Source organism: Hypomesus nipponensis, chromosome 26 (assembly GCF_054491055.1).
Source record: "Hypomesus nipponensis isolate SF chromosome 26, ASM5449105v1, whole genome shotgun sequence".
NCBI lineage: Eukaryota > Metazoa > Chordata > Actinopteri > Osmeriformes > Osmeridae > Hypomesus > Hypomesus nipponensis.
This window is the reverse complement of record NC_140386.1, coordinates 985,867-1,010,624: the sequence shown is the minus strand read 5'-3', so window position 1 is coordinate 1,010,624 and position 24,758 is coordinate 985,867. Positions and strand designations below refer to the sequence as shown.

At 38.0% G+C, this 24,758-nt stretch overlaps 2 protein-coding genes across 2 annotated transcripts in view; one reads left to right on the top strand and one right to left on the bottom strand.

The window, feature by feature from the left end:
* trmt13 (tRNA methyltransferase 13) overlaps positions 1–24,758 on the bottom strand; it is a 65,961-nt gene that overhangs the window by 3,642 nt on the left and 37,561 nt on the right. Inside the window, exons 3-9 of the mRNA XM_084693164.1 lie at positions 24,121–24,187; positions 22,615–22,677; positions 16,169–16,238; positions 14,505–14,611; positions 14,222–14,389; positions 12,573–12,645; positions 1,183–1,257 (exon numbers count right to left, since the gene is read on the bottom strand). Of these exons, the coding sequence (XP_084549290.1) occupies positions 1,183–1,257; positions 12,573–12,645; positions 14,222–14,389; positions 14,505–14,611; positions 16,169–16,238; positions 22,615–22,677; positions 24,121–24,187 (623 nt within the window). The remainder of the gene's footprint in view (positions 1–1,182; positions 1,258–12,572; positions 12,646–14,221; positions 14,390–14,504; positions 14,612–16,168; positions 16,239–22,614; positions 22,678–24,120; positions 24,188–24,758) is intronic.
* Positions 1–24,758, top strand: part of lrrc39 (leucine rich repeat containing 39) — a 76,453-nt gene that overhangs the window by 42,398 nt on the left and 9,297 nt on the right. The window lies entirely within an intron of this gene.

The window sequence follows — 24,758 nt, the reverse complement described above, 5'->3', positions numbered from 1 at the left end:
AAATTTTTCTGATCCCAGTGTATCCTAAATAAAAGATCTATGTGAAAAAACTATGTTGGGATGCAGTTGAATGCTACCTCCACTGACTAACGATAAATGTAAAGAAATATGTTTACTGGTGGATGGACAACATGTATCCATTTAGACAGGATGACAGCACACACAGGATGGACAGCACAACACATTTGAGCAGATTTAGCTATGACCTCAGTGATTTATTTTAAATGATCATATTTCTTCGATTTAACGCCACCCTCAAATAAACGCATACTCGAATAAATGGCGCACCAAAAATGAACATTGTGTAATAAACGCCGCCCCAGAAATACGGCAGTGGCAGCATGTCATTTTAATGAACATTTTCTTGTGTTGCACTAGGGGCCCACAGCTAGCTAAATATGTTTCAAATATTCAGATTAGTACTTCCGGTAAACTTGGAGCTATCTAGATCTAGAAATATATGACATCATGCTAGCTATGGGCTAACTTGCCCGTTTTATTTACTGCTTTGTATTCACGGCTGACGCTACTAAATATGATGTGTCGTTTGTTGCTAACTTCTTGCAGAATCACCTCCACTTCAGAATTACTAAAGTTTTTCTTTCTTTTGGAGTCGCGGCCTCCACCGTTTTTATCACGTCTTTTCAACATATCTCTGAGTGTGCACACGGCCCTGCCATCTCATGTCCTTTTATGGGAATTAACAGTCAAAATTGAAGCAATGGAGCATAAGCTTTCAATATACGACATATCGGGATTCATCATTCTAAGACCACACCGGCGTACAATTCTGCGGTTTAGGAACACGTCATGAATCACACGTAGACTTTTCTTAGGAACTTTCTTAAGAACAAATGTCAGAAACAACTTAGGACGACATTGGTGAATGAGGCCCAATCAGTAGATCAGATATTGCCTTATTTGTTATTACACTGTATTATGTCTTATTGTTCATTCATATGTGCATGAATACAAGAAACCTAAACAATCTGGAGATATTACATTTAGTCATTTATTCATGTTTACTTGGTCAGATATACTAATAAATCCAAAGCCAAACTGAATAGTCACACCGTTCAGTGGTTTAACATTCCCAGCTGTGGAATAAAACAGCATTTAACTATGTAAAATGTATCAAAGTTTAAAAGCATTGAGTCCCACCCTAGTGGTCCCTGGTTTTACCTGTTGCTGCACCACACAAGTGTTTACCCATGCCAACCACTGGAAGTCCCTTTTCTCTGAGGATGGGAACTTTGCCTAGAAGATACAAAATCAAAGCAAACACATTTGTGACGCGCTCTGGTGAAAAGGTGCCGTTGTTGGCCAAGGTAATTTCTCAGTTTTTTACATATTCAGAAAGCACAAATTGTAAACTTTCAAATGACGCGTCATCCATTGACATCGTAAACAATTTGAAGAACATATGCGTATCTGAATGTTAGTAAACCTGCAATGCTCTAGAAGAGAAATCCCCCTTGAAAGATTATATACTTTAACGCCTTCAGACAAGGTGTGATTGTTTTTGGTTTAATCATTAGAAGCCGAAAACACTGGTCATTTCACCGCAGTTAAGAGAAAGGTTTTCACTCAATCAAATTCCAGGATCCTGCTTTCATGACTTAACCTATATATGTGTGTTTTATCAGCCAGCATTTTTTGTTTTTATCACACTGGGAAAAGTTAATTTAAAACTAATTCCTCTTGATTTGTCACTTGCTGCCGGCTGCGCATTTGGCAATTGTTTCCCTGCCTTTCAAGGCTGCGATTCACTTTTCTATCAGCAGATGTCACAAGGGCTCTGTTGCACAAGTATGTAATTCAGACGGTTATAACCTAAATAAGATGTACAGCAAAGTATGTATAGACTAGAGAGAGTACAACTTCTGCGGAAATTGTAAGGTGTGCTTGCGTCAGTTGCATATGGGTAAGTTTTTTTACTGAGATTTTACAACTGATATTTCTGTACATTTTGCATACTTATTATTTATTAAGACGGCATAGATTAAAAAGCATACATTTGTTGCTGCTCATTTACACTTCAAAATACTAAGAGTGAAGTGTAGAATGAAACAGGGTTCTGTTGTAATTTCTCTTGCTGCAACAGGGAATTGTAATAGGCTGTTGCAGCCTCAAATAGTTGAAACAGTTGGATCAAAACGAAGAAATTGGGCAATCCTGTGTACATTTGTTCCTAATCTATATCTAACAACGTTGTGACTGGCAGTATCTTAGCTGGAACTGCAATTCAAAGAGTACCATCAGCAAACTGAAAAAATACCCCCAAAAATACCTTTAAATGTATTTCTGTAAACCTGGCTAATTTAACTACTTTACTAGAAGTGATCATTATGTGTTTGTGGACATTACAAGGACTATTGTAATTTGTGTGCGACAATGTATGAGTTTTTCCTTTATGCTGTGTTGATTTAATTTGATGTTTTAAAGCAACTTCCTGTCATGTTATGATAAGCTTTCTTGTATATGCAAGATGAGCCTTAAGGCCACAATCCTGAAATTGTATTCCAGTTCACACAACTGTAAACCACCTCGGATAACACCCTGTAAGGCTGGGTGTCAAACCCGCCCCCACCTCTCATATGCTTAAATCTGGAGTTTCTGGACGGTCTCAACTTGATGGCTCTCACACCCCATTCAATATGTGGTCTGATTGGATGTTCTTGTGTATAAAGGGAATTGTAATGCATTGTTCTTTGGATTTTTCATCTCGTGAGACCTTCTCGTCAGTTCTCCCTTGTCCTACTGTCCTACTCCTTGCTCACCTCTTGCTTTCTCTCTGATTTACAATGATCATGGTAGAGTAGGTAAGATTGAAAGCTTTCATATTGTAACATGTTTGCCTTGTAATTGATTTTATTCATTTGCAAAGTTATTAAATGCGTATTTCATTTAACCGTACTTTGACCATTTTTGCTCTGCTTTAACCCATAAAGTCTATGGAATACCTGGAATTCTATTGGTATTGGCATTATTTGGTTCATGCTAATACACTGTTCAGTTTCCCATCTTCCTTTAAACCATAGGGGAATTTGTTTTGGTTGTTTGGCAATATTTAACCCCCTACAACCCCAACCAAGGAACTGACCCATGGAAGCCTCTTACATGCATGAAGACACTCCCCTTTATTCAGAGTATAAATACCAACTGCAAATCTCTCGCTGAGTCGATTGTAGTCCAGAAAATGGATAAGCATTCAAAAAGGATCTCGCCAAGCTCCTGAGATTCAAAATTGACAGTTATTGCAACACTTTCTGGACGAATCTGCAGAAGTTACTAAACGCAATTCTAATTGCAAATCTGTGATAACCCAACTCAGTCTCACTGCTAATTAAAATTAATATTTTCACGAAATAACCATTTGATCGGATAACAGATTTATTTATTTACTACAGCCAAGACTTAGGCCGAATCTCAATACTCTGGGGTAAGGGGATCTTACCCCTTACCCCTACCCCTTAGTTTTGTGCGTTCGCGTGAGAGTAAGTGGTGTCCCAATACTCTTTTTGATTGAGGGGTAGGGCTAAGACGAAGGTGTATACACCCCTTAAAATCTATTTTTTTCAAACCTAAGGGTATGTGAATACTCTGCAACCTGCAACAATGGCGGCCAGATCCTCCACAGAGTCCCATAAATGTAATATTTTCGGCTTAAATAATGATTAATTACGACAGTCTTGTTTTGTGCTCTACACAGTCCACATATTACATTTAGTCATTTAGCAGATGCTCTTACCAAGAGCATACATATGTACATACATTTGTATTTGCAACCATGTTCTTAACTGAAACGTTTTTAAAAATCACTACTTTGCTACGCTAACGTAACATTGCTGATTTGCACAACAGTGCCGCATTTCTCTGATCAGCCTTGAATGGACTCCATGCATGTCTACAGTTTTAACTCCATTAGCAGCGAATTTCGTTTTATATCAGTGCATAACACTACTTGCTTTGGAGTAGGGCTACAACATCAAATCGATTAAAATCGATTATTAAAAGCGTTGGCAACAAATGTCATTATCGATTCGTTGTGTCGCCTGATTATTACGCCACTCAATAAGTTGCGGAGATGTTTGAGTATTTAAAAAAAAGTTTCGTTGAGCGTGGAGCAGAGCGGAGGTAGAGGAAAGGCCATCGGAGAGACGTTGTTGAGTAACGTTGTTCTGAAACACATGGCGGAGAAATCAGTACGACCCAAGTCATCCAAGATGTGGGAGCATTTCACACTAAATACGTCGAAAAGGTGTGTTAATTGACCAAGGTGAAGTTAGTTTCATATTCGACATTGATATACGTAACTGTAACCAAGTGGTGTGTCATTTCATAGGGCTATGTAGCCCTTACTGCTTAGTTTCGAGGGACAAGGGCTAGGGGTAAACTAAGGAGTAGGGGTAGGGGTAAGAGAGTTTTGGGATTCGGCCAATCCTGTCAAATTCTAATAAATGCCTAAAAAGGCCATACCCAAAGTAAATTGAAAGCTGTTCTTGAACCATTTGGAGTACATGCACGATTGTGATCTCTTTTGAAAGGTGACACTGAAGTTATTACCCCTGTAAGTCCTACTGGTGTTGAGTAATAGAAGCTTGAGCACAAGGAAATTGAAAGTATTTATTTATGCCTGGATTTGTTATGAAAACAGAGGCTTGAAGAGGCCTAGAGGTGGTAGGTATTAGCTGGAAGACAGAATTGGACCACAGCAACACTCCAAAAGGACCCTTGGTAACCAAGGTCAAATACTGAAGATAAAAAGGTATTATTTTTCCTAATTGTTATCTCTAATGAACGGTGGTACTTAGAACCAGTGTTGGGGGAAGTTAATTCTTCGACATGTTGGATGCAAAAACAACTCCATTCCATTACAATACTATAGGTAACTAGTTAGTCAGAATATCTTCCGCTCCATGAAACACATGTTAATGCTAAGTAGTGGGTTACACGTATGGTACTAAAATGCGTTCATTTTCAATGGGCATAAACAGGTGCAGCCCACATTTTTCAACATTAACATTTCCATATAACAAGTCATTATGGCCTTTTTTGGGGGGAGAGGTGGGGTCGTGCATTATAGACCCCCGTGCCTAATCTTTTGTCCTTAATGGCCCTTACTAGGGATGGGACTTAACAGGAGTTTTCATGTTCGATTATTAATTACGTTATTGAACAATGAATCAATTATTTGCTAAGGCATGACGTCACTCACACCCCCCCCTCCCCCTCTCACAGCGCATTATGCCATCAGACGGATTTTAACAGATAGCGATTGCAACGCATCACTGCCTGGCTACTGCATAGACTTTGAAAAATAACATTGGAAAATAATTTTCAAAGAAATATACACGGTTAAATCCATCCTTTTAAATGTCAGGCTTCTCGACGCTGGCGGAAGCCTAATTATTTGACAATTTAGTTTTAACCTTTAACTACGCTACTTAATGTAAAACTATGAGCGTAGTTGACTGGTCATCAGACTGGACACAAATACACAAGAATAATAACAAAACATGTCTTAATGCCATATTAAATCATTGTTTTAAACTGACAATTGTGGCAACTTATTAGCAAGATGTAGGCTATAGCTACCTTACAGGCTAGCCTACTTTCGTTAGCTCGCTTGTCATCACACGTCCTCCTAGCTAGTGTAGCCTGAATGGTTTGCTGCTGTAGACCTCCGCTGGAATTTATCTTTGTTAAATTATATATTAGCGGAGACGTTGAACTATGGTAAGGAAATACAGCGTCACAGTAACTGCAGTAGACTTTATCTTTCCTTGAGAAATGGTCCCACACTGCACTTCTCCTAGCCCGCTTCATCTTTGCTTGTCTGCTGTAGGAAGTCGCGCTCGCGCAAAATACTGGAAGATGTTGTTTTCATAATCGGCGGCAATACAATAACGATTATTCATTAGACTTGGATTTTTATTCTAATGAATTCTTAATGACAATTAATCGATCATTGATTATTCATTACCAACCCTAGCCCTTACATTACTATTACTTTTATACTTTAAGTAGTTTTGAAACCAGTACTTTGATATACTTTTACTTGAGTAAAAAGCTTGAGTTGATGCTTCAACTTCTACATAAGTATTTTTAAACCCTAGTATCTATACTTCTACTTGAGTAATGAATGTGAATACTTTTGACACCTCCGGTAATATATTAGTTATTACTTATTATTGTTCAGTAAGAGTAGTGTGATTAAGTTACATTATTACTTTCTGTACAAAGTAATATTATTACTTATATTACTTTTACTATTAGTTTAAATAGAAGCGAGTTTGACTTTGTAAAAAATTTGAAAGAATATAGGCTACAGACAAAACAGGGTTTCCGAGCCAGTCCGCGGGCCTGGACCGCTAAGAGGTTCTGACTCAACTTCAACACACCAGGGAATGTAAATGCAACCAGCTATATTTCTTACTTGTAACATTGGCTTGAAGTAATTGATAGTGTGTGTTTTGATTAGACTACATGTAAACCTGACTCCTTGATTCTTTCTCCTTCCCCATTCCCGCTCTTTCCATCTGACCCATTGTCTGTTTGGTTTCATGCGTTAGCCCATCAAACTCTTACTGAAGCCAATAACATATCTCCATTACAGTTGATTACATTTCCATTTATTTCAATACATCATCGTGTACAGGGCTCGACAATAACGATGGCCTGATGGCCTGGGGCCAGTAAAAAGTGACGTTGGGACAGTTAAACTATCAACTCACTGTCCCGATCGGGCCACTGCTAAGCATTGATTGAAGAAAAAAAAATTGCATTGTAAATTTTAACATCCTGCATGTATTGCTATCTGCTAAATACATAAATAACTTTGCAGCTCATGGGGCGCAACGTTGGCCAATCAAGAGTCAAGTGCTGAGTGACAAGTGGTTGTCAAATTGTAATTCTCTAACCTCAAAGCATTTTTAACAACTGGCGCAAAACTCGCGCGAGACACTGAAGGCAAAGGCGAGCTACAAGCTCAAACGGAAGCAACTTTTTTTAATGGAACTAAGATGCACTGTCGTCTGTCGTACGTTCAATACGAAAACAATCCCTGACCAGCTATGCTAATATCAGACAGCACCTGGTTTGCGTGACAGCGAAGCGGGTGGTTGACAATCCATCTTCCGGGCTGTTGACCACGCTGGTCAGGAATTTAAATGCAGATGCCCATCGTGTTATTGCACGACTTATAACAACGGCATATCACTTCATTAAGACGGACCAGCCTCCAACACACCTGATTCAAATGAATGGGCATAAGCAGGCTTCTGCAGAGCTAGATAACGACCGATTCATTTGAATCAGGTGTGTTGGAGCAGGGAAACATCTAAAACATGCAGGACAGGTGTTCCCTGAGGACCAGGGTTGGGAAACACTGCACTAGGGCATGCTTTCCCAAAGTTTCACAGTCTGTCACTGTCCAAGCCCCCTCTGGATCTGTGGAGGCAGACTATGTTAATTGGAAATATGGGGCAGTGTAACAGAGTTTAAATGAACCTTATTTAGATTAAGTGAATTCTAACAAAATTAGTATTTCACATACCATTGTCCATACACTGTCAGCCAGAATAGTAATAATTGGATTTGGATTAAGTATGCACACGTAATATAATAATTATATATTTTTAGTCATGCTGAGCAATTTTAAATGACTGTTCTGCCAAGCAAAGTCTGCTACAGTTTGGGTCACCTTCTGATCCAAGTCGGTGCTGGATCTCTACAATACTAGTTATTTCAGTGAATCCTCATTTTAGTCATGGTTATCTTTCCCTTTTATCTTAAAGCTTAGCATTTAGCCTATCAGTTAATAAATGCGTGTGGCAAAGTTATTTTGAAGTAATTTATTAATTTTGTTAAAGATGTGAAGACAAAAACATTAATAGTTGTTATTTTTTGGGCTATTATTCTCAATCTCCTGTTGAGAATTGGCCATAGGCTAGCCTGTCAGAACGGTTTCAGACAGCTCATAAAATTACGCTAATGATCAGTAGGCCTAAATGCATATATATATATATATATATATATATATATATATATATATTAGTGCTGTCAAACGATTAAAATATTTAATCGCGATTAATCACATTAATGTCATAGTTAACTCGCGATTAATCACAATTAATCGCACATTTTTATCTATTCTAAATGTCCCTGATTTCTTTTTGTCCCAATCTTTTTTCAAATTTTAATGCTCTTATCAACATAGAAAAGTGGTTCGGATTGCTTTGTGCAAATATTTTTTTTATTGAAAACAACATTGCAATCGCCTGGCTTTGACGAGGGGGCAGAGAATTCGCATCAGCTGTGTGCTTGGCCATCAAGTGGTATTTCAGACTGGACGTGCTTCGATGATAGCTCAGTTTACAACGAAAAAAACACACAGATCACTGGTCTTGTCAATAGAACCATTTGGCAACTTTTTAAAAGCAAACTTTCCATTCAGAATCTTATTGGCATCCATTTCAGCATCTCGCGCTCGTCATCCACTCAAAACGTAACGTTAGCCTACTACCAGAGAATGTCTAATATCCGTAAACGGGCTCTGCTACTACTCTTTAACCAGCTCGCAAGCCAAACGAGTGTTTGGCGTGCCTGTTGTTTTGTTTCTGGTCTAGCTAGATCCGGTGTGGTGTTGTAGTTTTTCTAACGTCGGTAGTTGTTGCAACAGCATGTGAAAAAAACTACAAAGTTTGCTAGACCAAAAAGAGCGTTAATCGCGCGATAAAATAATTGACGCCGTTAATTTGGGTTTGCGTTAACGCCGTTAATAACGCGTTAAACTGACAGCACTGATATATATATATATATATATCCATATGCCCTTTTTGGGGACAACTCCCCCAAAAATATAAAAATCTATTTATCCAGCTGAAACAACACCCCAACACCCAGCTTGAATTAGCATTGCCTGTTAGTGTAACGGAACGTTTGTGGAATGGCTTGAGGCTTAAGTCTAAGTTGACGTTTACTCAAGTGAGACTTATTCGTGTTAGCGCGACTTTTGTTAGCGACGTTGGTGGAACACCCCCCAGGTCCGGGTCAGGCTAATTGTCAGGCTTATACCGTGTTCGTGTGGCTATACCAAGGGCGTAATTATATGGGGGGACAGGGGGACACGTGCCCCCCAATATTTAAAAAAGGACAATTTGTCCCCCCCAATATTTGTTCATACTGTATGATTATGCGGGCAATATCGATGACTGCTAGCCTACGTCTTTCTTTCCAGCAATGAAAATATCAAATCCTGGCCAGTCCATTTCCCAAATCCATTCGACTAGCCTTACACTATACATTAACGAAACCTATTTCTCCTGAAATCCATGTCATGTTTTCCCTATAGCTTCTACGTCAATGAGTGAGTTGGCAGCAACATCAGAGACATTTTGCAAGTATTTATGGATGGTAAATATCCAGTATTTGTCTAACATAATCCCTGAGATAAGGACTAGGTAAATTACATTACAATTTTGAGAAAATTGTAGAATTAGTGCGAATTTCGATTGCAATACTATACAGCTTGTATGGGACTTTTGACAAGCTAGCCGACAGCAACCTATACAGGCTAGCATGTAGCCTGGCTTTACAGCAGAGTCAAACGTACCAAAGCATTGACAGCGTTTTGGGCTATCTAGCAAGTTATTTTAGACTCCTGCCATTCTTCCTTCATCATTTTCATCCCTATGGAATTGCGCTGCTGTTGTATTTCGCAGTAGGCTATAGTGGCCAAAAATGAACATGACTTCAGCAGCTGACGTCCGTTATTTCTTTGGAAAAAACAAAAGGTATGTTTCTGGAGATGTTAGACATTATTAACAGAGAAGTAGTTCATGTTTTAAGGTACAGGACACCAGACTGACATTAAAAGCTTTTAACTGACATTATGAGTGAATGTATATGGGTAAGATGGGGGTAATAAGCCCAACACAGAAAGTCCCACAGCTGCCCCCCCCCCCCCAATGTTTGATTATTTTGCCCTTGGGCTATACTGTATGGTAGTTTGTGATTTCAAATGTTTAGGCATCAGGCATAGGCCTATCTCAATCTAAATGATCCGATTATAATTATCATAGCAATATAATTGTTAACAGTAGCCGACAATTGCAAAACAAACCTAAATCTATAGGCTACATCTATCGTCCATTTTCCCGACACAACAACCATGTTAAAAAGTTAAGCTGCTGGGTAATGTATTGATTCATAGAATGCTATTTATTTAAAACAATGTCAAAAAAGTCAATTTAGATGTGTTTAGAGGGTGTCTGTTTTTTAATCCACAAAGTAAAGGTCTAAAAAAGGACCTTGACCTACGTAGCCTATCGTTCATGTAAATCATGACGTGTCATTTTAGTTTGATGAAGCGGTGGATGAGGGAGCTGTCATAGTACATGGCTTAAAGGGAATGTTCTTTCTGGAAGAAGTCACGTGGCCGTATGCATTGCTTTTACCGTGGTGGATTGTATGCAATTAGCTTGACAACTTAAATCTGACTTGAATTAGTACGATTGCGTGATCTGAAATTTGCCTTAATGGAACCGCTGTAGCCCCGCTTAACTTATTTAAACTAATTCAAGTCTGGTTTGGGACTTATCTCCAGCTTTTTTGAGCTGCCTTTATGGAACAGGCCTCAGGGGGTTTCAAACGTTAGAATCTGTGTACCCGATTGTAAATAATATAGTCCACCATGTACCCCCATCTGATATAGTTATATTATAGAACAATAATGTGATACAAACAACAAAACAATGATCTGTGAAACATTTATAAACTCTTCAGCTTTCACATCAGGCATAAAGTGCATAGCGGCTTGTAAAAATCTTTAAATTAAACTTTAAATTAGTTCAAAGTAGAACTTTGGCTTTTCATGTGTTGTGTATTTTGAAATGAACCCATAATTGGGTAATTGCAAAAACAAGACTTCACAATTGGCTGGTACAAACACACAGGAGAAGGTATTAGACCTCCAAGTCGGCCTACCCAGTTGTTACATAACATATTTAAATATTGCTTCTGTTAAAAACAAGACAACTTTTATATGTAAATTAGCCATGTTAACTCAACTGAAGTTTATAAAAAAGAGATTATTTATAAGATTGCCAAATTATTGTAAATACAATTCATTGTGTGCCATCACAGATTTTTTAGCACGTAACCCCTGAAGAGTTTGTGTAATCCAAGGGGTATGCGTACCCCAGTTTGAAAACCGATGCTCTAGACCAGGGGTGTCAAACTCATTTTCACCGAGGGCCACACCAGCATTATGGTTGCTCTCAAACGGCCAGTTGTAACTATGATGTAACAATGTAAAACCATAGTTTTAGTTGCAGCTTTTGTGAACATAGGGCCTATTCTGCTGCAATTGCAGTCCGCCTTTTAATTCTTGGACAATCTGCTGTTTTTCTTGGAGGATACATTGCATATTTATCTCTGTGTTTGGTGTCAAAATGCCAGCGGAGATTGTACTCTTTAAAGACCGACATCACCTTATCACAAACATACCGTTTTTTCTCCTTGAAGTATTAACATTTGCTTTACCATCTTTATTGAAACTGCCTTCCATCCAGGACCGGATGCAGCCAGCTTTGACTGGGGATGCAGTGAACATTTTTTCAGGCCTTGTAAACATTGGAGGATTAGCCCAAACCTAGGACGTATTCTGGGTTTGTTGTGATGCTAGATAGGGGCTTCCACACTTAATGCAAGCGTGCATAGTGCGAGAGCGAACATTTTTGCCCTTCATTTGAGCTTTATGGAAAATAACATTGCTGTTTTCCAAGTGGCAAGACCTTGTCTAGTGAAGGTGATGTCTATCATTTCTGGCTCCAAATTGTTGACAGGGGAAGCAGAAACTAGCTTGGCTGAGTACTCTGACCAAGTTTGAGAGTGATACCAACTTGGGTTGAATGCTGAGGACCTTGGCTGAAAATGCGCATGGGGTACGTTTGCAGAACCAGCTGCATTGGAGTGCTGTCATTCAAACCAATGCTCGCCTTCACTGATCTGTATACAATGCTTTCTAGAGGTTGGATGTCGTCACTTTGCCGTAACATAATCGAAATGCATTGTGATAGATGTAGTTTATGGTCAATGCATGCTGTAAAGCAGTGTAGACTTATTTCAATACACCATTTAAGCTTCCGCGGGCCACATAAAATGACGTGGCGGGCCTTGAGTTTGACACATGTGCTCTAGACAGTACTTGTCCTCTTGCTCAGATGTGTACTGGGCCTCCCACTCCCTTATGCCCTGTTCTTTGAAGGGAGTAATACACAGTGTTATACAAGATCTCCTATATCTTTTTTACGAGCAAGAATAGACTGACGGTTACAGAAGAAAGTTCTTAGTTTCTGGCCATTTTTTTAGCTTGTAATTTAACCCACAATTTCTGATGCTTCAGATGCTCGACTAGTGTAACAATTCCAGTTTTAATGCTTCCTTAATCAGTTTTCAGATGTGCCAATATAATTGCTAAAGGGTTTGTACAATGTAACCATTGTAAAACTTATTGTATAAAGACATGCATATGATTACAGGATAAAATATAAATAAGGATGACTTACTTAAATCCAGGTGTTGAATATCGACTTGTAGTCTTTGGAATTTTGCATCAGTACTCTGGTGTTTGCCGTCAACCTAAAAAGAATAGAACCATAATTTTTTTACTACAATCATTTTGGCTGGCTAAAAAGGGATACATTACCATTAAAGGTGTAGGTCAGGATCTTAACTAGGGTTCAATCATAAAAACACCCATTGCAATTTTAACTACAGAAGTTTCTCAATAAATCTGTGGACAATTTGCAGCAAATTTTAGTAGGCAGTTTGAGTCCTGGATTGTGTCTGTAGGAATGTGGGAAGTGGTTCAGACCAATCAGTGTCCTATGAAGTATTACTGGCTGCTTCGAGGGCAGTTAAAGTTAGCTTGTGATAAACGGTGAAAGAGGGTTCCTCCAATCACCTCAAGTATTTTCTGAAAAAGCCTGGGGCCTCATGTATAAAGGATTGCGCAGCTTTCATACCAGAAGATGGCGTACGGCCAAAACTCGAAAAGTACCAACGCACAGAAATATTCACATGTATAAAACCGGTCGTACGCCAGGTCCTGCACACATTTCCCTTATAAATCACAGTCAACATGAGATTGACGACACGTGAACGAGGCACTGACCCCGCCTTGCCTCCTCCCATAAATGAATATGCAGATGGACTATAAATGCGCTCCTGAGGTCATTTCTTTGTCTGAATCACCGTATTTCTTCTAAGAAACGCCGCACTCGAAGAAACGCTGTACCAAAAATGAACATTAAACGCTGCGGCGTTTATTCGAAGAAATACAGTGACTGTGAGATCGAGGTTTTGACAACAGAGGTGGTGGCGAGAAAATGTGTCCTGTTTGGCGGCCTGTCATCAGGTATTAGTGACAAAAGAAAGTCGGCGGAATAGAAAACTGTCACTATTAGCGCCCTTTCTTGTTTTTAACCTGTCGCACTGAGATTTAGCTAAATGTAAAGTGCATTACAAATAAAATTATCATAATTATTATAGGGCCAGCAATGCTCTGGGTTCAGAGAAACGGACCATGACAAAAATTAAGAAGAAATGGTCCTATATAAAAATTAAAATAAAGAAACGAGTAGTGGCGCATCGTAACAGCATGGCAGCTATATGGTTAGCGTGACATGCATTTCCAGAGTGATTTTGTTGTTCGTTTGACAACCTCAAGTTTATCAGAAGTTATTAAGTGGTGGCGGATTAAATAAGACTATATAGCATTTCCCATTTTGGGTTTTGGCATTTTGATGTGATCATCCACATTAATGATCAAACTTTTATTTGTATGTTTTTTGAATAGTCAACGTCATAAACGTAGTAGTGGAAACTTTATTTTGTAATGTTTGGTGAGTTGTATGGATCTCACTTTGTGCAGCAAGGGTATTTCCAACTGAAAACCGCCCTTTTTCATGGTTTTGGGTTCCACTGGTGGAAATATAAAACTAAAACAACAAACTCTTCAAACTCTGTGGCAACAACGTGGGGAAGGCCCTTTTCTGTGTCAGCTTGATAATGCCCCAATGCATTAAGTGAGGTCCATACAGACATTTTTGCAGTGCAGTGAGTGCGGTCTGACTGTGGGCCATGCGCCATCAGTCAAGCAGAGTAATCATAAACTCAAGTGATGTGCAACAAATGAGCGTAATACTTTACATGCCTTGAAACGAGAACTTGATCTCTCAACAAGTAGAAAATGAATATTTTCATTTGCTTTCAAGGCCACATGTATCCAGTGGGACAGTTTTCCTTTTCCAGCTCCAAACTCGACAAAACACTGGTTGGGTCCAAGTAGGTTTAAGGCCTCCATGTTTCCTAAAAGGGATGCCTTTTAACAGCAAACATAATACATCAATCCACTATATATATAAATATATATATATTCAGTATAAAGGGCAAAGAGATTTGATAAATACTTTGAAAAATTTTTAAAAATTCACTACCTGTTGCTTGAGGTGTTTGCATGCAAAGTCACCATTATTTGGATCACTCAAAGCTTCAATGAGAGAAGGGTGAGACAGTATGCTATCCTGATGTTCCAATTTTAATCCTATAGAAAAAGGTGTAAATTCCGGATCAAACAGAACCTTTTTTACATTTTCTTGAGTTATACATAGTTCTTGTTATACACAAACAGTATTTCCATGGAGCTAAATCAGGGCCAAATGTTTTGTTAATTCGAAAAAAATCTTTAGTCGAAAAGCTAAAGTTTGACATTGAAAATGTACGTTTTGGTCGAAAACTTGAAAAATAAAACCATGTATTCAAAGAAAAAATAAGTGTACCAATTTTTTTTTCCAGGTTGAATAAAAGTTCGATAACATTTTGGACTAATTTTGAATAAGTTATTAATTTTCATTTTTCACTTTCTTTTCACTTCAACTCAGAGGCGGGAATTGTGAGTGACAGCCTAACAAAGAGGCAGAAGACTCGGCAGTCGGCACGGCGTCCGCTCCGCCAACCCAGTCTCAAACTTCTGCGTATCTTTCATCTATGACACGGGCTTTCACATCTATTTTGCGTGCTATATATACGCCAAATCGGAGATCACTAATTACACGTGTGTGGTAAATATTGAGATGATAGTTGTCTCGAGTTATAAAGAGTTATATCAGAAATCTTTTTTTTTATCTCCACAGCCCACCCTTCCATAGCTGGCAAGAACCTGGCCTGTATCTATATTTTTTTTCTTATTTAAATATAAATAAGAAAAAAAGATAGGCACACACACCAGGAAATATAAAATGTAGTCTATAGGCTGCTAGGCACACACACAGGAAATATAAGATGTAGTCTATAGACTACATCTTATATTTCCTGGTGTGTGTGTGCCTATCTTTTTTTCTTATTTATATTTACAAGAATGCTGCTTGGTGTTGGTGGCAAATAATAATTAGTGGTTGTTATTTAAAGGTGGTTGAGGTGAACATTACCCCACAAAAACGTGTAAAAAATACATTTAGAAGCTTCGATATCGTGAATCTCCGTAAAATCCGAGTCTGAAGGATGACGTATAATGGATAAGAGTTAAAGTTCTGCGTGTGATAGAGACGCATTTTCTGTTGATAGAAAGGATGGGAGGAATTTGAGTTTAAACTGCACGCAAAACAGCAATTTGGCGAATATATGGCACGCTAAATAGATGTGTAAACCCGTGTCATAGATGATAGATATGCAGAAGTATGAGACTGGGTTGGCGGAGCAGACGCCATGCAGACTGCAAAAAAAAAAAAAAAAAAAAAACTGAAACTGAAAAAACAAACCTGAAAAAAAATAAAATAAAAATGAAACACCAAGAAAAAAATAGAAGCCGTAAAAAAAAAGTTTTCAATCTGAAAACATGAAATGTGAAACTGTGAAAATATGAACGCGAAAAATGAAAATTAATAACTTATTCAAAATTATTCCAAAATGTTATCAAAATTGTATTCAACCTGAAAAAAAAATTGGTACACTTATTTTTTCTTTGAATACATGGTTTAATTTTTCAAGTTTTCGACCAAAACGTACATTTTCAATATCAAACTTTAGTTTTTCGACTAAAGATTTTTTTTTTCGAATTAACAAAACATTTGGCCCTGATTTAGCTCCATAGATTTCAGCTTACCTTTCACTGCACTCCTCAATTTTTTCAAAAGTAAGTCCAACTCTGTTTTGCTGCGATCTGTTAAAGGCACCTAAACAAAGATGCTCCAGTTTATATGGTTACCCCATTAGAGATTTGTTTTCCCATATCTTCATATCATATCACTATTTGCAGTTTACAGCGACAATTCATGCATATTATGACGCATATGACGCACACTTTTGTACACTCTACAGTGTGTTTCAATTAAAGATGCACCGATGGTGAAATTCCGGGCCATAATCAATACCAATGTTGACAGTTTTGACAATAGCCAATGACAAATGTTCACACCCCAATTTATTTGACATTTTTTGGGGGCTGCTGTTACATTTGTGAAAGGTGCTTGGGCTGATTGCACAAAACACCTTAGGTTTTCCCCTTAACCCTTGTGCTGCCTTCGGGTCACATGACCAAAAGGTTCATAACGAACCATCGTTGTGTTTACCCAATTTTACCCTATACAAAAGCAAATAAAAATAATTTTCTTTTCACCTTCGCAATGTGGGGGGTCTGAGACAGCCCAACGATTAAAAGAAAACGCTTCATTTTGTCTTTGTATGCGGTAAAGTTGTTGCAAACAACGGTGGGTCACAATGACTGATGGGTCAGAATGACCCGAGGAGAACACAAGGGTTAAGTATGACACTTAACTTTCCCTTCGCCAAGGGATTTACTTAAGGGTGTTGCACAGAATCCCTTAAAATGTTAAGGGATTCACAGCATTAACTGTGATTTTACGGCAGTAAAATTCTAAATATTACAGACGCTGCCACCAGAGTGAATTATTTTTTCAAAACGAAAGCTAGCTAGCTTTAGTTAGCTTCCGTTACCTAGCAACCTAGCATAATACTCGTAGCAATGCTACTACCTGCTAGTGTTACTTGTTAGCCTCCTAATTGTACATTTTTAAGCCATACTGTAGCGTTTGTCATATAGTTTTGTCTATCGGAAAATAGTCGGTTGGAATGTTCAGAATCACATGTGTGACGGTACACTGTGGGGCCCGCTTTCGAACGATCACATATACGTGGCGCTACTAATCAATGGGTTAATGAGAAACATTGGGTTAAAGTAGACGTACCTTAACACTAGAAGTGCCAAGCCATTTTTCCATCATTATAGTGCCGTTAGGGGTCAGTTGGCCCATGAGTCTACAGACATGATGTTATTACTGACACATAGTCGCTAGATGGTGCATTTTGCACAGAGCTAAAGGCCAGTTCGGAAAATGAACATGCCTTCGTGTTGATCTGTCATTTATTTCCGTATTGTTAGTTTCATTATTGATTATTTAATTACAGCATTTGTTGTCTAGCCCTTCAATCATTCAGCTAAATGTAATTTATTGGCTGAAGTATGTCGAACACATTGCGGGTTAGGCTAGACTGCAGTTGGTATATAGTAGCATGACATTATTAACATTTTATAGTTGGCTGACAAGATTGCATTGTTGTTCCCAGTCAAAAGTATAAACACACAGGGACATCGTGAACATTCAAATGGCCGAATTAGATCCAGTTATACTGGCAAAACATATAATGTTCTTCATTTATTGTCAGACACGGCCAAAGTATTGTAAAAATGAGAACAACGTATAATTTGTTTGGAAATTCTAGGCTATTGACTTGATTTTTGCCTGTGGATGCTTAGCCCAGGGCTCGACATTAAGGCTTGTCCGGGGCAAGTGGATTTTTTTGTAGGGCAAGTTGAAGAGAAATTTACTTGCCCCACTGGACAAGTTAAAACTCAAACAAAATAAAATGCTATGTTACTGTACAATTATATTTTAGCGATTTTATTTGACCGAATTCTGCATTAGCAAAACACAAAAAAGTGGCTTTTCCCAAGATCTCTACAGACCTTGCAGCCAATTAAATGTGCAACACTTGAAAGGGGGGTTATTACTTGAAAGAGGAATAATTTACTGTGTCGTCTCAGTTACACTATTATTACGATTACTTGGTTGGCTTTGACTGAGAAATACAAGGTTTGGCGTAAGAGCGTGTGAATTGGTTGAAATGCGTGTCTCACGGCCAATGCGTGAGAGTTGGCAGCCTTGTTAAAAGGTGTATATATACATTTTTTATAGCCTACTTTACGGTTGAATATTAGCTGATATATAACTACGTACATTTAACTGATAAAAATGTTGCTAATGCTTGCTAGGTACACAGCTGCCGACGCTAGCTAGCTAGAAACGTCAACACAGAATTTCTATTTATTTTTATGATAAATCTTTACCCGGACAAGTGAATTTTGTGCATGGACAAGTGAAACGTAAATGTACTTGTCAAAGGACAAGTGCCTCAAAAAGTTAATGTCGAGCCCTGCTGAGCCTGTTCAATTGAAGACCTTTCGGAATGACAAGACGGGTTAATATGTCCAAAATAATATCATACTGGTTGAGAATGTGTATTTTGGTTTCATGTAGGCTATTACTGTAACATTAGGACTCCAGTTTCAAGAGTAGATGGTGGGTTACGCAAGGGCAGTAGTGCATATGAAATTAAAGTTGCATTTGAAAAATAGGTGTCCTATCTACTACATCTAGCCTGACAGATAATTTAGAATAACCCAAGTTTTGTTACCTTTACAGCTATAAAACTTGGGTCACACATGTGATTCTGAACAGCTATAAATCTTTATTTGGTAAACATTTGGCTCAGTTTAGTTCAGACAGTGGATTGATTTTATCAAGTAAATTACTATTGCCAAGTGATAGTTATACCTATATCAGCGAGGCCTGGCACTCTACTTCGTGGCTAGATCACTGCCTTTGTACAGTGGATGCCCATGACTCCATTGACATTATGAAGATTGACTATGATTTGGCTACTACGGACCATATACCCTTTCACATGGTCTTGAACACTGGCAATTTACCTGTGTTGTTGCCTGTGGATAAAGGCATTGATGTAAGAAAAATAGATTGGACGAAACTGTCTAGCACAGATCTCAATAAATATGTTAGTGATACTGATGCTTTGCTGTGTAATATTCATGTACCAAGAGATGCCTTATGGTGTCGGGATATGAACTGTAAAGATGATCAACATTGTAAAGAGTTATGTTCTTTGTATGAAGCAATTGTGGAGTCTCTTAAAATTTCGAGCAGGCCACTATATAAACATAGGACGAAAGTGTTCAATGCTAAGCCAGGTTGGAAGGACCATGTAGAAGAGCTCCATGCAGAGGCCCGAAATGCTTTTAAAGAATGGGCTGAGTCAGGTAAAAGCAGGCATGGCCCTTTATTTGAAAATAAAAAATGCACTAATGCTAGATTTAAAAATGCACTTCGCTATATAAAAAGAAAGGAAAACACTATGAGGTCAGATTCACTGGCAAGGAAGCTGCAAAAAAATAATGTTAATGACTTCTGGAAAGAAATAAAAACTATTAATAATTGCAAAAAATCTCTTCCATCTAATATAGATGGTGTGAGTGGTCCTGATGAAATCTCACAGTTATGGCGGAAACAATACTATGAACTGTTAAACTGTGTAAAAGGTAATATGTTTGTAGTGGATAGTGTAGATTTTAATGATGATGTTATTGTCACTGCTGCTGAAGTCCATGAAGCAATATTGAAGTTAAGAGATAACAAGGCCTGTGGTCAGGATGATATTACAGCTGAACATGTTAAACTTGCCAGTAAGAAACTATACCCTCTGGTGGCTCTATGTTGCACAGGCCTTTTTGTTCATGGAGTGTTACCAGATTCTATGCTCTCTGTTGTGCTAGTACCAGTGATAAAAGATAAAGTGGGGAAGCTAAACAGCTCTGATAATTACAGGCCAATAGCTTTGGCCAGTGTCATGTCCAAAGTGCTGGAGACAGTTCTACTGAGTAGACTTGAGAGGTATGTCCTGTCTACTGACCACCAATTTGGTTTTAAAAGAAAGCATGGTACTGATTTATGTATTTTTGCACTAAAGGAAATTTTAGATAAATATAATAGGCAAAATTCCACAATGTTCATGTGTTTTATTGATGCTTCTAGAGCTTTTGATCGTGTTAATCATGGGAAATTGTTTTTAAAATTGTCTAAAAGTGGGGTTCCTGGTTTTTTAATTAGAATCTTGGTCTATTGGTACTCGCATCAGGCAATGAGGGTGAGATGGGGGAGTGTAACATCTGATCCCTTCCATGTTACCAATGGTGTTCGCCAGGGCGGAATTTTGTCTCCTTTTCTTTTTAATATGTATATGAATGACTTGTCTTTGATTTTAAATGCATCTGGTACAGGCAGTAGGATTGGGGACTCACTCATTAACCACCTTATGTACGCAGATGATCTGGTCATCTTTAGCCCATATAGTGCTGGTCTACAACAGCTTCTGAGAGTATGCACACAGTATGGTGATGATTTTGACATAAAATACAACGCAAAAAAGAGTAAGATCATGATTGTCAGAAGCAGAGGAGACAGACAGTCAACCTTCCCTGACTTCTATCTGTCTGGCACTGCACTTGGTGTGTGCAGTGAAATTACATACTTGGGCCATATTATGTCTAATGACCTGTCGGATGACAAAGATATCTATAGGCAGCGTCGGAAGCTGTATGCACAAGCGAACATGCTCTGCCGTAAGTTTAGTATGTGCTCTGTACCTGTGAAAATCTCACTCTTTAGAGCGTATTGTACGCCGCTGTATACTGCCCACCTGTGGTGTCGTTATAAACAAGGCAGCATTAGAAAGCTTACAGTGGCCTATAATGATAGCATGAGGCTACTGCTGAGAGCTCCAAGAAGCTCCAGTGCAAGCCAAATGTTTGTAAGTGTTGGGGTCCCTACCTGCTCTGCTGTGTTACGTGGCCTGATGTATGGATTTATGTGTAGGGCATCTGAGTCTGAAAATAACCTAATTGCAGTTTTGGCCAACCCTCTATGCAGTTCGGTCAGATTTTCTTCCAGACTGTGGAACCATTGGCGATCATGTCTGTATGCTTGGCACTGAATATTGTGAAAGGCTGTGTATTTTTTACTCTGTGTTTGTGTATTTGTTTATGTTGTTTGTATTGATATGGATCCCCCTGGGTCTGAAATAAAGAATTATATATATAGACTAAATAGAAAAAATAGGATAATCTTGGGTACTGCATTGTGCACATTATTTCATTTTTTTTGTTGAGCTGGTAACTTGTGGATGCATCTTAGTTTGAGTTTCCACATATTACCCTTCCATACATAGATTGTCAATTTTAATCGGTGATTTTATTGGCTAGTAAATCGTTTCACCCATGTTTGAATACATGCAAAAATGCTTTCATTAGTTACGTTTATTTGCTGTTCAAACAGTTTCCTGCAGCACTTTTCAGTTAAGGCGGCCGCCTAAGCAACACACGCCTGCCGGCTTAACTATATCAAACTACGTCCGGTTTCCTCCCTTCCAGTCCAAACCGTGACCAACGGCTCGCACGCATGCACACACGCATATATTTATAGGTATATTTATGCACCATATATTAAACTTTGTCTGAAAAACAGAAGACAAGCATACAGGAGCCTGAAAATTACCAAACGCGCACCTGGCAGCTATTTAACAGTAAACAGGAGTGAAATAGCCTTAAATTAGCCTTTCCTGGTGTGATTTAGGAAATGTAAAAATACTGGGTGATAAAACACATATCTAGGAAAAGTCAAAAAAGTAGGGTCCTGGAATTGTTTTCACTGTCAAAATGACCCGTCTCAGCGCTTTTATTGTCAACAAGCCTACTTTGTTGAAAAAAATTGACTATTTAGGATCCTAAACATGTAATTAATTATATATTGAGGGACTTCATACTTAATAAGAAAAAAGAAAGGGAATAATAAAATAAAATTGCATCCTAACGCAATCTGAAGATTGACAACATGCAGACTTTTTTACCAGCACGTGTCACATTTGAACTTCCCTTCAGTGATTACTTATTTTTGAATGATAAAGAAACAAATTCAATTATTCAAACATGTCAAACCACATGTGCATGTCACATGTTGCCTTTGGTGATTTACCATCAGTGAACATCATCTTATTTGCTGATAGGCCAATGGTAGTCAACAAGGGAAGTATCAGTCATGTATGTCCGATAGATCGGTGCATCCCTATTTGTCAATGCAATCCTGTACAAATGCGTTTCACGCCATATTTTTTCAAATGTTGTGAACAGCAACAAATACGAGCATAAAAGTCCCGTACAGTAGCCTATCAAGTGATTAGTATGCCAACCCTATGAAGACATTTCTTAAAAATATACTGTAGTAAGAACATAGCATGAGTGTGCACCCCTAGGTGGAAATCTTGTATTACTGAACAATACATACATTACAAATGTCAAAATTATAATGTACCTGAATTTGTGATATTTTTCTACACTTTTTGTTTAATTGAAGGAACTTTTTTCTCTCAATCATCAATCATGTTGAAAATGGTGTTGTATCTTACCTCACACCTGGAACTACCTTCATCACATGCTGGTCCTGCATTAATATCTTGCACATAATAAACCTGATTTGGTTGGAGAATACAAAATATTAACAAAAATATGGGAGTGTATGTATGCATTAGTGCAGCCCCCATGGAAGGACACCATATTGGAGTGATCCATGTTGGTTATATTTATTTATTGCAAGATACATGCATTGCTTCGTGGACAATTATACATATATATATTTGTTCCAAACCATTCTTCTAAACAACTTGCAACAAACACACTTGACCCTGCACGTACTTGGGTCCTGAGCAATTCACTTGCCAAATTTCAACATCATACAATGCACGGTTATTGAGATAAATCAAGGCATAAACAGACACACAATTAACTAGGGCTGCAACAACGAATCGATTAAAATCGATTATTAAAAGCGTTGGCAACGAATTTAATTATTGATTTGTTGTGTCGCGAAATTATTACGCCACTCAATAAGTCGCGGAGATGTTTGAGTATTTTTTCTTTTTAAGTTTCGCTGAGCGCGGAGCAGAGCGGAGGAAGAGGAAAGGCCATCAGAGAGACGTTGTTGAGTAACGTTGTTCTGAAACACCTGGCGGAAAAATCAGTACGACTTAAGTCATCCAAGGTGTGGGAGCATTTCACACTAAATACGTCGAAAAGGTGTGTTAATTGACCAAGGTGAAGTTAGTTTCATATTCGACATTCGGAAGACGGTACTTTGCAGCGTAGCGTTAGGGACCGGGTGAAAACTACCCATATAATTTTGAAAAATGTAGACTTATAATATTTTTATGAATATAAAACCTTAAACAGACACCAGAGTATCTTAACAATTTCTGGTATACTTCCGCAGCCTTTACTTTTTCAATTAAGTTTCAAATAAAATGATAGAAAATCAATAATCTTTAAAAATTGTTTAATCCTTGCAAATCTTAACTTTTTTCAAAATGTTGTCAAAGAATCTTACGCATACACCAGACTATCTAAAAAAAAGTCTGGCCTACTTCCACAACTTTTCAATTTTCACCAATGTTTTTAACAAAACTCAAACAAATTTCTCATCTCTGAAAATAGCATGAAATCCACGCTAATATTAATAACGTTTTTCAAAATGTGTGCCTGCTTGTGCACATTCTGAAGATGTTTTGCACTGTGAATTTGCACTGTCAGTTCTGTTTTTGAATAAAGGGTTGGAAATTAATGCGTTTTTTGTTTTTTAATCCGATTCATTGATTAATAGAAAAAATAATCGACAGATTAATCGATTACTGAAATAATCGTTAGTTGCAGCCCTACAATTAACCATTCTCAAAAACCCCACCCACCTTCATTACTGTTGCTGTTATAGACTTATATTTCTACGTAAACTGCTCATCCAAACAACATTGCACACGGCACTGCAAGTCCATGATTTCTGAGCAAGACATCCGCAGACTTAAAGATAATCAAGAGACAAAAACGAATCCTGCAGTTACAGTTCTATATTTTAGTTTACTCACAGGTCTGGGCTTCTCTCTTGAGTTGCACTTTTTCAGATGTTTTTCCAAAAGATCTTCAAATACAGTACTGTATAAAAAAACAAAACAACATTTGTTACCCACGCAGCTAATAATAGCATAAGAGAATCAGTTTCACACATAGGTTTGACTTACTTTATATATATATATATATATATATATATATATATATATATACATACACACACATACACACACATAGCGACCACACATACATATGTGTTGTGGGCATAGATTTCTTTCTTTTTTTTACTAGATTAATCTCACTGTAATCTTGGCGTTAATCTCGATTAAAATGGTTCATTTGAATTCCGCCGAAGGCATTCAGAATGTGTATGCTACTCAAATAATGACTAAAAGTAAGTCTAGAACGGGTTTCTCGAGCCAGGTGGCGCATAAGACCAGGGGCTCATCTCCTGTTTCCAAAATGCATCGCAAACTGCTTGAGAAAGCTGTTCTACTATGATAATTGGTGATGAAAATAAATTATGATCAACAAGATGTACTTGTGTTTATTAACTGTTTATTAGATTAGTTAGCTTGGCTGATAGAGCTGTGCTGACGGGCTTGCATTGGTTGCAATCAAACATAGTAGTTTGACGACGACTCTTCCCCTGCGC